General features: G+C 46.6%; 2 protein-coding genes across 13 annotated transcripts in view; both read right to left on the bottom strand.

The window, feature by feature from the left end:
* BPHL (biphenyl hydrolase like) overlaps nucleotides 1–13149 on the bottom strand; it is a 35441-nt gene extending 22292 nt beyond the window's left edge. For all 4 annotated transcript variants that reach the window (XR_002787624.2, XR_010321117.1, XM_023557643.2 and 1 more), the window contains exons 1-3: nucleotides 11676–13149; nucleotides 2295–2398; nucleotides 393–559 (exon numbers count right to left, since the gene is read on the bottom strand). Coding sequence is in view for 2 of the 4 variants with exons in the window: in XM_023557643.2 (XP_023413411.2) it covers nucleotides 393–559; nucleotides 2295–2398; nucleotides 11676–11782 (378 nt within the window). In the remaining 2 variants the exon portion in view is untranslated. The remainder of the gene's footprint in view (nucleotides 1–392; nucleotides 560–2294; nucleotides 2399–11675) is intronic.
* Nucleotides 13150–13271: 122 nt separating this feature from the next.
* RIPK1 (receptor interacting serine/threonine kinase 1) overlaps nucleotides 13272–16584 on the bottom strand; it is a 70421-nt gene continuing 67108 nt past the window's right edge. For all 9 annotated transcript variants that reach the window (XM_023557642.2, XM_064279882.1, XM_010597547.3 and 6 more), the window contains one exon: nucleotides 13272–16552. In XM_023557642.2, coding sequence (XP_023413410.1) covers nucleotides 16266–16552 — 287 coding nt within the window. In that variant the 3' untranslated portion in view covers nucleotides 13272–16265. The remainder of the gene's footprint in view (nucleotides 16553–16584) is intronic.

Here is a 16584-nt window from a genome sequence, read left to right as displayed (position 1 = left end):
GATTCCAGTTGAATAATACTAGGCACCCATTATTAGACTTATGTAAATTTACATTTACTGACCTGGAAATATCTCCCTGAAAAATTGTTCAATGAAAATAGCAGGTTGAAAAACCATTATGCATAGTGTGATGACACCTATACAAAACTGTGTATTTATGTATGGGTGAGACTGGCATGGAAGGCGGACCCTCGGAGTCTTGATAGCAGTGTCTCTAGACTGTAGGGCTGAAATTTCTAGTTTCTTCTTTATATCTATTTGAACTCCTTGAATTTTCTATAGGAAGCACATGGTGTTATCTTTGTAAAAACTAAAAACAGTAAAAGTTAAACAAAATAAATGAAGACAGGCCCAGTCAGCCTCCGGCCCCTAGCCCCTTTCCTAAGACGTACCTTCATCAAATCAACAGCATCCTTTGCATCCCTTTCAAAAAAGTCCATCGGAAAATCTCGATTTGGGGGTCTGGAATGTCCATATCCTCTAGGATCCCATGCGACCACCGTGAAGCGTTTCTTATTCAGGTTCCTAACCTGTGGTCCAAAATCAGTCTCTCCACTTCCTAAAATAGCCCATGAACATTTTCATTGTTTCTAATACAATCCAGTAAAAACTGAAACCGCAACATTCTTAAAACGAACTAACTGGTTTGTACTCTAAGGCAGCCCTGGGAATATCACCAGGAGAGCAGCCAGACCAAGATGGGACTCATGGCTGGGAGGCCGGCTTCTTCCTTCCCTGGCCTCCTGTCGCCACCTAGTGGCCATTTTGAGGACAGAGTCCTGGTTCAATACCTCCTCTTCTTAATCTGTACTTTGTTTTGTTTTTAAGAAGGAACAAAACTGTACAGGAACAGACTTACAGATACGATATACTTCTACATTATCTTTCTTTTTAAGCAACTGTTACGAATGATAGTTCAGTAATTAATACCTGTAGACAAATTTACGAGACTTGATCCAGTCATGTATGCAAAGTAAAAAAACCATTCTAAAATTCCGGATGTGGGTTACAATATGAACACACCCGAAGTTTATTTTCTGGCTATAATCAGCAACCAGAAAACTAAGCTAAAACACCAATATGGGGGGAGGGAAGATGTCAGATTAGCTTGTTTCATGAAAACAGGACAAAATAGTGGACACCCACAAGTGGGCCTATATTCTTGAGCCTGTGGCGGACTTCCCTGGCCACCCAGGCAGTCACAGCCATTGGTGCAGCCCAGGCTTCTCAGGCTTCGGTGGTACTCACACCTCTGCACTCGGTGGGGGCAGCCAGATCGTGGAGAACCCAGATCTAGGGGCAAGTAAGCGCTGCATTTTAACGTGTGCTCAATTTCTGGGAACTTGTAGCTCGGGCCACACCTTGCCTGATAAACTAACTATATTGGCAAAGGTCTTTCAAGATGGTATAGGATCATTTAACATTATTAAGGTTCACCATTCTTCCTAGCAAGATACACCCTTCTCAAGGTCAGGTAACTAATTCAGAAAGGCGAACCCAAAATCAAACAAGCAGATTTCAAGCCCATGTGTAGCGCTCTGGCCCACACGGCTTCTCCGCGGTCCCTGAGCCGGAGGGACCGCCGCAGCAGCTCTTAACCCGTCCGGCCCTTGGGTCTGGACACCCTGGATGAGGGGCGGTGGTGAGAGGTGGGAAAAGGAGACAGTCCAACTCAAGCCCAACATCAGACATAGGGAGGTCATTGCTTCCGGGCACACATATGTACACCTGAAGACCAGGGTACTGGCGTCAGGAATACCAAAAGCTAAAGACATGCTGAGGGACTGTATGTAGCTAGTAACCAGTTTAGGACTCCTGATAAGGAAACGCCAACACCAGCGCCGGGGACCGCCCATACACCAAGCCAGAATAACATGCTAGTCTAATTTTGATTTTCAAAAGGGGTTTAAGCTTTTATTCTTAGCTCCCATTTTACTTAAACATACAATCAACCACAAGTAGGTAATCCATTCATCCCGGTTTTGGCACCAGAAGTCCCATATCCTGGGAACCCCATCCCCCCACCTATCCATCCCCTCCTTCCTGCACCCCTTTCCCTGGCCCCTTCCACCACCACCCCCAATTGTGGGCAATTGCAGCTTAGTGCATTACTTGAGGAAAACTGGATGCTTAAAGGGAAAAAAAATGCATGTTGTAGAAAGTTATCTATTTTGTTAAATCACTTAAATTTGGTTGCAGTAAATATTATTTAAAGCATTTCATCAAGACACTGGAACCGCTCCTCAGAATCTGGCCTTGAGCAGGGTGAGTGCACTCCCTCAGCAGCGCCCGACCTAGCATCCCGGGCAACAGCAGGACTGCGTGGTCTCCCTCTCCAGTCCGCCGATAGTGCAGGTGAACACCATTCACGGCCACCTTCGCAGAGGTCACTGAGGTGCTGGAAGAAAACACCCGCCCCAAAGTAAAATTACTTAGCTGCAGTACCAATTTGACGTGGCTGCCCTATTATACCACGGGTCAGCTCCAGCACCCTTCCTCCTCAGGCGCCTTGGGTGAGTGTGACTCTGTGCCTCGGTTTTCCATCCTAGAAAGTGACCTGAGCTGCATCTTCTTCGCTGGACAGCAAACTAAACCTGGAACGTGTCTTCATACCTGAAAGCCCTGCCAGCACCCAGCCCAGGGCTCACCTAGAATGGCGCCAAGATGCCTGTTGAGACCACAGCCACACAGGCCCATGGGCACATCCCTCCTAGCAGGGGACCTACAGCACGGTAGGCAGGCCACCCTGAAGGCCCCACATGATCAACGCAAGCATGGGCCTCATAAGCACAGACCCTGGACCCACCACTCTGACCCTCAGCAGGTCTAGAGAAGCTACCCAGCCTCCAGCCATCTTGGTGGTGACTCCAAGGACAAGGTTGGTCCCAACAATCTAACAGGATGACCCTGGCCCCAACGGAATCCTCTAGGTATAGGGCTTGTGCTTTCTGGCCAGCTGCAGGGGGCTCTGATCGGGAATGTCACCATGCCTTGATGTGGCCACACTGGCTCTTGAGCTATTATTTCTGTGATGACTGTTAAATAGCCATGGCCCTAAGCCCCCATCTTAAGAGCCCTCCCTCTGCCACTGACCCTCCTTGACCCAGGACCTTCCATGATCTAGCAGTGTAGCTGGGCCACACTTGGCACAGGAGAGGGCCCGGGCATTCTCTTCTGAGTGATGTGGGCCACACCAGGCATTCCCACCGACCTCTCCTCAGCTGCTTTTCCAGAAGCTACGAAATCACTGTCTAGGGACGTGCAACAGAGTGCATACAGCGCCTGCGTCAGGCTCCAAGGCCCCGACAGTGTGCCAGGGCTGATGGCTACGTGGAGGGCGCAGGGGACCCTGTGGCATGCTCGGGCAGATACCAAAGGAGGTGCTCCTCTACTTCCGGTTGGCCCTTGATGAATTAAAATCAACCGTTGTCTCACTCCCGACCCCTGCCTCTGCCCTTAGTCAAAACGACTTTCGAAACAACACTTCTGAAAAGCTGAAGTCCTGTCTCCTCTTCAGGTTCCACCTCCCTCGCCAATTTCAATCAAGGAAAGCCACAGAAACAAGTGTGTTCAATACAGGTATAAAACCTGTTGCCGTTGAGTTGATTCTGACTCATAGACACCCTATAGAGCAGAGTACAACTGCCCCATAGGGCTTCCAAAGGGTGCCTGGTGGATTCCAACTGCCGACTTTTTGGTTAGCAGATGTAGCTCGTAACCACTACACCACCAGGGCTTCCAACACAGGTATATTAAGTCTTAAACAACAATTTCTGGAAAAACATAAGATAGAGCTGGGTGGTGGTGAGACCTGACGTACCTGTAAGCCCACTGTCTACAGGAACACCGAGGAGAGGAAGCAGTGATCAAGCAGTACTACCCACCAGCTTTCTCACCGAAAATGCCCTTCTTCTCTGGGAGTTCACGTGCATTGTTAATCAAGACAACAACAACGAAATATACTCTGCTAAGACAGTCTCTTTCAGAAAACGTTTATTTATCGGCACACCTGCTTTGGTCACAGTCTGGTAAGAGAGAAGACACAGGATTCGCTCTGTAAGCCTCAGAGAAGGATCAATGACTGAGGAAGAGAAAGGAGCTTGAGACACACGGCTGGAGCTGTAGTTCTTATTTGTATTTTCTGTATTTGCCAAATAAAATGAGGCAACTCTCAAAACAGGGAAGACTGGCACGTACATCTCTCACGTAGAGCGAGCATACACAGCGCCACTACTTGCTTTATTACTCCTGGTGCCCTAAAGAATTTTAGGGCTGCCCTCTTTGCAGCGCCAAAGAAATGCTTGTATGTGTGCCCTGTGAGGATGACACACACAATGGGAGGAAACCCCACCACCACTTTGCTAAGTGTCCTGAGCCTGCCTGGTGGTGCTGACTCTGCTGCGTGCATCTCCAACAGGGGCCCAAAGAGCGGCCCGCACACCAGCTTACCGCAGATACCACCTACCCGGAGCTAGGACCATCTTCACAGGTAAAGGGCACAGTCCTCCACTGATTGCCTGCACTTCAGACACTGGCTGCCAGTTCAGGGACTCCCTGGGTCACCTGCACTTCTGACCAGCAGGCTGCAAACTCAAAGGGTTCTCACTGCCCTCAGGGTATCAGCCACAAGCTCAGGGGTCCGCAGAACACCCGCACTTCTGACCACCAAGTGGCTACAAATCCTCACTAGCCCTCAGGCGGGATAACTCACTGCAACAACTCACAGACCTTAGGAAAGCACTATCTTAGTTTTACAGCGTAAAGGGTGCAAAGCGAGAGTCCTGTAAGGAGAGGTCTGGGAGGGCCCCAAACATGGAGCTTCTGTGTCACCCTCCTGGCACACAGATGTGCTTTTATTCAGGTAAGCTCACCCAAGCTTCAGCACCCAGTTTTTATTGGGGTTTTGTTATGTGGGCATGAATGATCACCCACGTGGTTGAACCCAATCTCCAGCCTCCCACCCTGACCAGGAAGCTGGCATCACATGATGGGTCTTTGTGGGTCCTTCTGCAGTGGCCAGTCCCCACCCTCAGCATAAACTCTCAGGTGTGGTCTGGAGTCCTCATGAATAACAGACACCCCATCACTCAGGTAATTCGAAGGGTCTAGAGGTTACCTTCTAGGAACGGGGGACAAAGGGCAAACCCTTCACCCTACACTTTCACCGCTCTTCTAAGGCCCAAGCTTCCTTTCCTTCCACTCCTTATCATTCCTGAGTCTGCTTTGCAAAAAACCCCCTCTAAATTCCCTCTGTACTTTGCTGTATCTATGTTTTGGTTCCCTATTTCAAATCTCTTTTTCTCATTATCACCATCCAATATTTCTGGGGTTGCCTAATTAGACTTTTTTAATCAGAATACAGAAATAAAACCAGGTAGTTTAGAACCTTACATACTGGAATCCCTGTGAGAAAAGGAAACAAAGGCAGACTACTTTGCAGGAGACACAGAGATCTGATGGGCTGGGCAGAGGTATCTGGGGAAGGGAAATGTAGCATCTGAGATGGGGAAAGCTCTGAAAACGGAGTGTGGTGGGGAGGGCATTTCTGGAATCAGAAACAGCACGATAAAAGGCCCAGGAGCAAGGGCGGAATATGCGGACAAGCCAGTGGTTCAGCCTGGCAGGAGCCTGGGACAAAGAGGAAGTTAAGAAGCCTAAGGGTGTGGGGAGATTGAGGGGTGCTCTTCATCGTGGTGGGGGAAAAGAAAACATGCTAGGTCTCCTCATCCACTCCTACGACGATCGATGATCGCAGCAGAGGTGTGTGCCATTATCAGCCCCGCTCCCCTCCCCCGCCCCCGCTGGCCCAGGGAGGCTGCCAAACACTTTTCATGGGTCTCCAAGTTGGGGAAACAGGACAGAGAACTGTCAGTCAACGAAAGCAAATCAACCAATTTCAAATGTAAGAAAAAGTTTTATTTTCAAGGATAAGAGTCGCTGACTCCTGATTTATTTTCACATAGACACAAGATGACAAGAGATAAGCACAGCACTGTTTCTCCAGCTTTTCATAGTGCCCCGTGAGTGGTGGTCAGGCCTTGGACAGACATTATGTGTACGCTGACTGAATGAAAACCATGCTGTAAAGACCAGCCTTCTATGGCCCTAACATCTGCTTACTACTTGGGCCACATTCAAGATACTAAATTTCCCAAACTCAGGTAGAAAAAAGGATAGAGAACTTCAGATATTTTAAAGAACCAAAACAAATCCCTTTCCCTTGGGGTGTCAATTTGTCTTTTCTGCCACTTTCTCTCCTCCTAATAATCTTTCTAATCCAGGTGTTCTTAAGAGGCGTGTTCATTAGAATCACCCGCAGAGATTTAAAACTATACATGCCTAGGACAACCTCCCAAAAAACCAAAAACCAAACCCAGTGCCGTCGAGTCGATTCCGACTCATAGAGACCCTATAGGACAGAGTAGAACTGCCCCAGAGTTTTCAAGGAGCGCCTGGCGGATTCGAACTGCCGACCTTTTGGTTGGCAGCCGTAGCACTTAACCACTACACCACCAGGGTTTCCAGGACAAGCCCTGGAGCCTGTAATTCAGTAATTCTGGGGTAGAGGCTTGGAATCTGCTTCAGCACGCCCAGAAACAATACAACCTACTGCACTGTTCATTCATTCATTCACTTTCTGACCACCTACTCTGTGTTGGGCAATAAGGCTATGTCCTTCCGTAGCTTGGACTCAGAATCTAGCAGGAGACGCGTAATCAAACCTGCAGCCAGCAGCTACTATGCAGTGTGAGAAGTACTATGAAAGAGAAGTGGGGGTACAGAGACCCCAGGGGTGTAAGGGAAGTCAGCAAGTTTCCTGTGCCTGCCCACCACCTACAAGTCAGCCACTCAATCCTTGATTCCTAGAGCGCTTCCTGCCCTCCCCTCACTCAGTGGAACTCAAGCTTAGACCTGAGTCATCTGGCAAAACTTGAAATCGCCAGCTGCCCAGGATATACAAAATCAGAATCTCTAGGGTGGGATCCAGACTCGTTTTTAAATTCCCCAGGAGATTCCAATAGATAACCAAGGTTGAGAATGATTGTACTGAGTTAATTTTGAAGAGGGAAAAAAAACTTTTGTCTCCTTTTTAAAAACAGCCTGCAAGTAGGCAGGCTCAGAGAAAAGAGCCTGTCTCACTGCATATCTGTCCCCGACTCCCTTCTCTGGGGGCTGGACAGGCAGTCTAGTGGAAGGGAAGGAGGAAGACTACAACACAGTGGCAATCAGCTTGACCTGCGGATGAGCTGCTCCTGCCAGACAGGGAGGAGGCTCCCAGAAGCCAGTCAGGAGTGTAACCAAAAAAACCAAACCCACTGCGGACGAGTCAAGGCCGACTCACAGCGACCCTATAGGACAGAGTAGAACTGCCCCATACAGTTTCCAAGAAGCTGCTGGTGTATTCAAACTGCTGACCTTTTGGTTAGCAATAGGAGTGTAACAGCCAGAGCAAGCAGCAAATTAAAACTAACACCTGTTACTCTGTGTCTTTGGCTCTGTGAGATGCATACTACCAAAACAAAAATAACAAAAACAAAAAACCGTTGCTGTCAAGCTGATATGGACTCATAGCGATCCTACAGGACAGAGCAGAACTGCCCCATAGGATTTCCAAGGCTGTAATCTTTACAGAAGTGACTGCCACATCTTTCTCCTGCAGAGCTGCTGGTGGGTTTGAACCACCGACCTACCGGTTAGCAGCCAAGTGCTTAATCACTGCACCACACACTAACCCTAATTTCACAATTAAAGAATTTGAGAATTATAGGCCACCTGCCCACCACACTGCTAAAAGCCACAGGTAGCATCGGAGTATGTGACATTTGAGCTTCAGCCTGTAAACAGTTTGTTTACAGATAACAATGGGAGCTACTGAGTAAAGCACACTTTACTTTGAAAGTTCTACTTATTACCTTGAAGTTACAACGATTAGCTACAATAAAGTATTATCTACCCACCAAAAAAACAAATCCATTGCCATCGAATCGATTCTGACTCATGGTGACCATAGTGACCCTACAGGACAGAGCAGAACTTTCCCACAGGATTTTCAAGGAGCAGCTGGTAGATTTGAACTGCTGACCTTTTGGTTAGCAGCCAAATGCTTAACCACTGAGACACCAAGGCCCCTATCTACCCACAGCTTACTGAAAGTTTGCAGTTTTAAGTCTACCCAGAGGTTCCTTGAAAGAAAGGCCTGGAGATCTACTTGTAAAAAATCAGCCATTGAAAACCCTATGGAGCTCAGTTCTACTCTGAAACATATGGGGTGGTCATGTGTTGACTGGAAGGTAACTGGAAAAGTACACTATATTATTACTTAAATATTCATATTTGTATCATTACTAATTGCACCACCAAACCCACTGCTGTCCAATCCATTTCAACTCATAGCACAGGAAAGAACTGCCCCATAGGGTTTCCAAGGCTAAAATCTTTATGGAACCAGACTGCCACAACTTCAGCAGGGCAGCTGCTGGGTTCGATCCGTTGGCCTTTTGGTTAGCAGCCGAGCGCTTAATCACTGCACCACCAGGGCTCCTCTAATTATACCTAGTAAGCATTTAGTATTTATTAAACTCCACGCTTTTACAATCATTGTCTCAAAACCTCACCACAGCTCTGCAAGGCACAAGGCACAGAGAGGTTTAGTAACCTGACCACATTCACAAAGCCACCTGAAGCCCAAAGGCCATGCTTTTTCTGTAACCTCATGGTGTCCTGGGCTAACAGAGCCCCTCACAGGGCTCAGGCACTGGGGGGCACATCACTGACTGCCCAACAGGGGGCTGTGGTAGGTGCTGGGGCGGGGGGAGGTGGCAAATGGTCTTCAGGAATGGCATCCCAAGGTGGAATTCTGAAAATATTCTCCCTCCTGGCAGACTGTTATTCATGGGCACTACATTTTATAATTAACTTTGTACATAAAGTACAATTTCAGGTAGAAAAGACTTTTATGGTCTGACCTAGGAACAAACTACAAATTATGAAATAAGAAAACAGATCACAGTTTTAAACGACTGACTTACAAACAAGGTCTTGGAATACAACGTATCTGCAGTTTGCACACTGGGTTTTACAGGAATGCTTTTGCCTATGTACGCTGGGCTGCAGCCTTGTGACAGGATTAACCAATACAGTGACTGCTTCCCAGATACACCCCATATCAATTTGTAGCTGCATTTATAAAATGGCAGATCAAAATCCAGAGAAACCTGTTTTTCAGATAGTTTAAAAAGAATGATTCGTAAGGCAGCTAAGTGAATGGGGCCTTCCTTTAACCATTAAATAACCTATCATAACTTCAATATTAGTGCAATCACAGTAAGTGTATTTCAATCCCTTTCTGCAAAGAGGAAACTGGATAAAATATCCATTTTTTCACTATTGATATATATATATTGGAGCCACTGACATTCCATCTCTATCAAAATAGTCCTGAAAATTCTAAAGTTAAAAAAAAAAAAAGAACCTACATCAATTATGGGAGCCCTGATGGCACAGTAGTTAAGCATGTGGCTGCTAACCAAAAGGTCGGCAGTTTGAATCACCAGCCACTCCTTGGAAGCCCTATGGGGCAGTTCTGCTCTGTCCTATAGGGTTGCTATGAGTCAGAATCGACTCCATGGCAACAGATTATTTTATTTTATTTTTTTTTGGTGGGTAGATAATACTTTATTGTAGCTAATAGTTGTTACTTTAAGGTAATAAGTAGAAATTTCAAAGAAAAGTGTGTCTTAGTAGCTCCCATTGTTATCTGCAGGCAAACTGTTCATGGGCTGAAGCTCAGGTGTCACATACTCTGATGCTACCTGACAATGAGTTGAAATGGCAATGAGTTTGGTTTTGGTAAATCAAGTAACAAAACCCAACAGTGAGTCAATCACAACATAAAATTAAAAAGCTGGACTGAGCTTTCTCTTTTCTTTATTCCAAATGAGAGGTTTTCAAATTGTGTAAGTTTCCACATTAAATCAAGTAACGTTTCTAAATGCCAGGTATCTATCTAGCATTTGACTTTTTTTCCTAATCAGTACTGGAACCGACCCACCAGCAGTTAATTGCATGCATGCAAGTGTGTATGTGCGTGTGCACGTACATGTGTAGGTGCGTGTGCACGTACATGTGTAGGTACATTCGTAGGGAACAAAGAGAGCTTTAAGCTGCTTGATCCACATTTCCTGCCCAGTATCTCTTGGGGCCAAGAGCACCCATGTTTAAGACAGCGGGTCAGAGACTGATCCAGTTTGTTGTTTTTAATCTCAAAGTGGGCGGAGGGAAGTCAGAAGAAAAAAAGGCAGGGTCTTGGCATCTCAGCAGACCTAAAAAAAAAAAAAAAAAACCAAACCCCAAGCCGTCGAGTCCATTCCGGCTCATAGCGACCCTATAGGACAGAATATAACTGCCCCATAGAGTTTCCTAGGAGCACCTGGCAGATCAGAACTGCCGACCTTCTGGTTAGCTGCCATAGCACTTAACCACTACGTCACCAGGGTTTCCTACACAATATCAAAACCTCTGGGAATGAGGCCCGGGAGTTTGAATTTTCACAGGTGCCCCAGGTGATTCTTTTGCACATTAGAAGTTTGAGATCAGCAAACAGAGAACTCCGGGGACTTGGGTCCTGTGATCTAATCTTCATCAGTACTAAGAGCTATTAAGTCACAAGCATTTTCAGGCTGATTTTTGACAAAAGATACAAGAGTAATTATTGACATTTTACCCGTACGGTGTGGAGAGACTAGACAGAGCAATAAATAATGAGACTTGGGATTCTAATCTTTGTTCTGTCATGAGTGTGGTGCGTGAAAAAGTACCTCTGTGACCCCGAATACTCCCCAGCATGTTTTTCTTATTTCAAAATGGGCAACTGAGAGCTTAACATAACAAAAACAAACCAAACCCAGTGCCGTGAAGTCGATTCCGACTCATAGCGACCCTATACTCATAGCCGTGGAGTCGATTCCGACTAGGCCATGATAAATCTGTAAGTTGTCCTTCGTCTGCCTGCCTCCTTCACACACCTCTGTTAATGACTTTGTTTTGACCAAATGTTAATGAGTTTGTTCTTTGTTTTATAACTGATGCAGATAACCTTTTGTTCTGTCCGGACTACCTGTGGCATACAACCCTCACAGGAAATTTGGAGCCCAGGTATCAGATATGTGTATCTTTAGCCTAATAAAGAAATGTCTGGCAGGGGACGACAAAGACACCTGTAACCCTTATAAGATTCTATATACACTCTAATGGAAAACTGCTCTTTGGGGCTCCATAGACACAGCCTGTGTTGCTGCCGGGTCCCGGGGATGTATGCATCTCCTTCACAAATTTTCTCACTCTTTCTGACTTGGAGTATGTTTCATTGGCTGGACTGATCCAGGGCACGGGATCCTAATGGGATAACACCTCCCTAGGGCTCTTTCCTCTGCACAGGGAAGGGGTTAGGATCCACGATCGCTAACATTAGGGCTCTAGAGTCAGAACCGCAGCTCACGCATGACCGAAGGCCCGCTCACCCCAGGTCGGCAGGGCCGGGGGCGGACTAACCCAAGTCCTCGCCGCCGGAATCGCCCCCTCGGAGCCCGCGCGCACCGCTCCCGGCCGCCCGCCCGCTCGCCCGCCCGAAAGCGCACAGACAGGGACTGCCCGGAGCCGCGAGGCGGCCGCATTACCCGTACGCGGCAGCGGGCACGGCTTGAGGCCCAGGAATCCGGGGCTTCAGCGCCGAGAGGAGGAACCGCAGGGGCACCATCGCCCGGGCACCTGGCCCTGCCGCCATTCTCTCACCGACTCAGAGAGCGCGCATGCGCGCCCTCTCAAGCCCTCCGGGCCACCGTAGTCCCGCCGGCCGAGTTACCCACTTGAACACGGCACACCGACCGCCACGTGCTCTGGGTATCGGCCACCGCCCCCTCCCCTGGCAGCCACGCGGTCCGGAAGGCTGCACCACGAGACCCGAGTTCTCAGGGCTGGTTAATGACGCCGGAGAGAAGCGTGTTTGCTTTTAGGGATGAAGGGATGTTTTAATTGTCCAGACTATAAATTTAAGCCTTATAGCCATTATCTACAATTCAAGGTTAAGTGCAGAAAAAAACAACTCTCCGTTTATTTCTACCATTCCGCCCCACCTCACTGGAAGTAACTGGCAGATTCGTCGCTACTGTGGTAGTCTTGACTGGAGGTGATGGCTTCCTTGCATCTTGCATCCTATCTCCCCCAAGAGACCTTCCAGTGTTACCGTCCTGTTCTCACAGGGCTTCCAAGGGACACGGCCGCAGAAACATCCCTTTAAGTGGACAGTCCCCACTGGCCCATGGGAGTTTGAGTAGGGAAGGTAGGTTTGGCCTACGTAATGTTTATGGCACAAAAATGTTTACATTTTACATAAATTTATCACATCAGGTTGTCACATAGAAGGACACAGAAATGTGTACATCTCAGCTGGTTTTCATCGCGTTTGATTTTCACAAATGTTGGTAGAGTCAGCATCTCCTTATTTTTCCAGAAATGTTGATTGGGATTTTCCTGACAAATGGTTAAAAATAGCTGGTACAGTTTCAACACCTTACTGCTCAACAAAAACGTCAGCACTGTGAGTTTTTAGGTTACTGTTATTTTTAAGGACATACTTGAGAACTAGTCCCTGATACATAAAACACGATTTATTGTGCAATTTGAAAAATAGTTACCATTTTTGGGTCAAGCACCTCAGAATGCATTATTTTAACCCTGGCATCAACCTTAGGTAGTGCTGTTTTCCCCACTTGCAGGTGAGCACCCAGGCTAAGGTTAGGAAATACATCTAGGTCACACAGCTAGAGTGGACAGGCTAGAGTGGACAAGGGGAGCTAAAACCTGCTTACTTTAGAACCCTGTACTTGGGTTATTACATATTATTCATTGAAGCAGCATCAGCCTTTCGATGATTTCTTTGTAATGAGATGCTTCTAAAATCTTAAACATTTAAGCTCTTATTTTTTTATTTACACTATTAAAAAAGTGTTTCTTTATAAATAACACTTTAAAATGTACATTGAAACATCATATAAATCATTTTGTAAGGAAGAACCTTTCTTATTCCTGAAGTCTTAACTTCACATTACGGACACAACAAAGATGATCAATCATGACAAGTGGAAAACTGAACAGCAACTGAGAGCTGGAAGTGAGGCTTTATCAGTAATAACCTCATTGTTTGAATATCTTTATTTGGAACCAAATATGGATAGCCTTCTTCCTTACTTTCTAGCCTATGCCTTCTTGCTGCATTGGTTTCTGCCCAAAAATAGTTTTTTTTTTTTGTGGTGCTTGGGCCACATATTCAAAGTCCTTGGAGACAGATCTGGCTTTCTTTAGCCAGTGTTCAGAGAGTAGGGGGAGGAAAGATATCTGAGCCATGTCTGAAGAACAGCAGTGCTAGAGCCTCTTGGGCAGCAAGTGGTCATCCTGAGGGCCAAAATGCGCCTGTCTGGGAGCTTCTCTCTTCTCCGTCAGCTTCCACTCTTCTCACAGTAGCAGTGGGGTGAAAGGGGATTTTGTACAGGAAATGCCAGCGTAAGCAGTAGAGTCACCGGAGGAGAATCCCAAACTATTTCATTTATACAAACATACACGTTTCAGTGACCCCCAACAAGATGAACTGACATAGTGGCTGTAACAGTGGGCTCAAACATAGCCATGATTTTGAGGACAGTGCAGGACTGGGCAGTGTTTCACTCTGTTGTACACAGGGCCACTATGAGTCGGAACCAACCTGACAGCACCTAACAGCATGTTTGAGGAATAACATTTTATTTTAAAAAGTCCATTAAAAATCCTTTCATTTTTGCTACTTAACATTCATCTTTCAACCTCTTTGGAATTTAGAGAATTTAGAAAACCAGTAGGATGGAGGTACCAAGGATACATTTAGGGAAACAATCCAGGCCCTTGCAGCAAAGCCTGAGACCCTTCCCCCTTCAGTTTTCCTTTTGGCAAACATGATCTAATAATGTATGGCTGCTAAGAAGTGAGACTGGGTTTTGTGTGTTGAGTCGATTCCGACTTAAAGCCACATATAGAACAGAACAGAACTGCCCCGCAGGGTTTTCGAGGCTGAAATCTTCATAGGGGCAGATCACCAGGTCTTTTCTCCACAGAGTGGCTGGTGGGTTCAGGTAGCAGCTCAGCTCTTAATCACTGCACCTTCCCCCAAGGTCTTGTGTGGACAAGAGAAACAAGGCTTCACAGCAGTGTTCTCAACCTGAGCGACTGTGCCCTCCCAGGGAACATTCTGCATATTTGCAGAAACATTTTTGGAGCCCTGGTGGTACAGTGGTTAAGTGCTCGGCTGCTAATCAAAAGGTTGGCAGTTCGAATCCACCAGCCACTCCTTGGAAACCCTATGGGGCAGTTCTACTCTGTCCTATAAGGTTGCAGTCACTATGTGTCAGAGTCGACTCGATGGCATCAGGTATGTTTTTTTTTTTGAGACATTTTTATCCCAAGGGGGAAGGGGGATGGGAGGCCTACTGGCACCTGGTGGGTAGAGACCAGGAATGCTTCTAAAAGTCCTACAGTGCACAGGACTTCCCCCTCCCCCCTCCCCCCTCAGAATCATCTAGCCCCAAATGTCAGTAGTGCTGAGGCTCAGCAGCCCTGCTCTACAGCCACACCGAAGAGGTGTGTGTGCACTTGTCTGCTGAGCTGGAGGGGCTGCAGAATCAGAAGCACTAACAACACTGTTATCAACCCATGGCACACCGGATCCTTTCTGACAGACGGCAGGGCTTAGCATGACTGCACACCACTCTTGTTTAACCAAGTGCCAGCAGTGAGGCCGGAAGGCCGGTCGGATTCTGTGTTCTAGTGCCTCCATTCCCTCCAAGACTTCATGTGGGTTTTGAAAGGCTGCGTGCCAGAAGCACAATTTCCAGGCTCTGAAACTGTCCTCTTTTACGTCAGGGCACACAGGGAAAGTGAAAATCTTTCTCCAGTACACTGGGGTCAACTGAGGAGGCTGCTCCACAGTGACCAGCATGAGGCTCTAGTCCTACCCTGGAGCTAAGAGGCCAGTATTCCCTGCACACCTGTCCCCTCTTCAGGGCACACAGGCTGGGAAGCTGCACAAAGTACCAGAATGCTAGGGAAGAACTTAAAAAACGAATCAAGAGTTTTTGTAGTAGTTACAGTGAGTAGTGGTTCCTCACAATTATCTGCGGACATTCTGATGCCTTTTTTTTTTTTCTTTTGCCCCCCTTTTTTTTCCTCCTTCCTACTCCTTAAAATCCCCTTAATTTAAGGAGTGATTTGCATATAATTCTTGAAGCTTGTAGTCACAGATACTGGATTTACTTGATACTGAAGTTAACTATGTTTTTAAGATAAACTGGTTCTGATACAAAAAACCTACTTGGAGAGAACATAGAATTTCACTGTACTTTGGTTATGGCAAGAGCCTACGTGGAGAACAGAAAATAAGAAAGTTGATTTATTTTATATTCTCTGAATTTTTTTCTTGCTCAAACCAAACTCCAGGGAATGGAATGAATCACATAATTGAAGGTTATGGCATAAACTAAAGGAAAATGATCTTCCTCAATTATCTGTTCTCTCCATTTCAAATTCCAATAAGGCTCCTTTTGTGATTGGTCTTACAGCATTAATTGGTCTTCCCGCTTACATTTTCCTGAAGGTAGGTTGTTTGCTACAGATTTCTTTTCCAATTCTCCAGGTATGAAATGCAGGAAATGAATTTTTACAGACCTAGAACCCATGTCAGTGAGGAAGGAATTCAGAACTCTCTGAGGCAGCATACTTTCCACTGGGTTATTCACCAAGTGTCTTAGGTTGGGTATTCTAAAGGAGCAAAATCAAGTGAAGCATATATATACATATAGCATATATGTATTTCGAGGAAATGGCTCACACAGTTATGGAGGCTGGCAAGTCCCAAATTCGTGGGTCAGGCATCAGGCTGGAGGCTTCTTCTGACTCGTGGGGCTCGGGGAGCTGGTGAATCCTAAAATCTGAAGGTCAGGCAGCAGGCTGCTTGCTCACTTCCCAAGAACTGGAGGTCAGAGGATGACAAATTGGATGCAGGCCACACGCCCAAGAAACTCCCATTACAACTGATGGGCTGCTCACATCAGGTCACAAAATGGAGAATGATTACATAGTATCTGCCAAACCACAGAGAATCGTGGCTTAGCCAGGTTGACACATAACCTTAACCATCACACCAAGTGAGGAGCTTGACTTTATGCTGTCAAACCCCCTTAGGGTTAGTTCTGGCTGACACGTATCAAATAGTTCAGAAGATCTGTTCGTGAACACTGGTAGAGTGCATATGCCAGCTTTCCCACTGTGGCCCCTTTACTGCCTTCCCTCATCAGCCACTTTTGGAGCATCTGGTAAACCTTCTCTTTTAGTCCATCTCGTTCATAGTCATGGTCAATTTCATCAATCTGGGGTTCAGTGAAGCCCAGCTTACGTGCACATTTTTTCCAGTGCCTTCCCAGATTTTCCCTTACTGGGTCCAGGTGTTTATCAGTCAGACTGGTGATATTATCTGCCAAATGGAAAAGAGAAGGCGTCAAACTA

The sequence above is a fragment of the Loxodonta africana genome, chromosome 1 (assembly GCF_030014295.1).
Source record: "Loxodonta africana isolate mLoxAfr1 chromosome 1, mLoxAfr1.hap2, whole genome shotgun sequence".
Classification (NCBI taxonomy): Eukaryota; Metazoa; Chordata; class Mammalia; order Proboscidea; family Elephantidae; genus Loxodonta; species Loxodonta africana.
The sequence above is the reverse complement of the archived record's forward strand: the minus strand, read 5'-3'. Positions and strand labels throughout refer to the sequence as shown.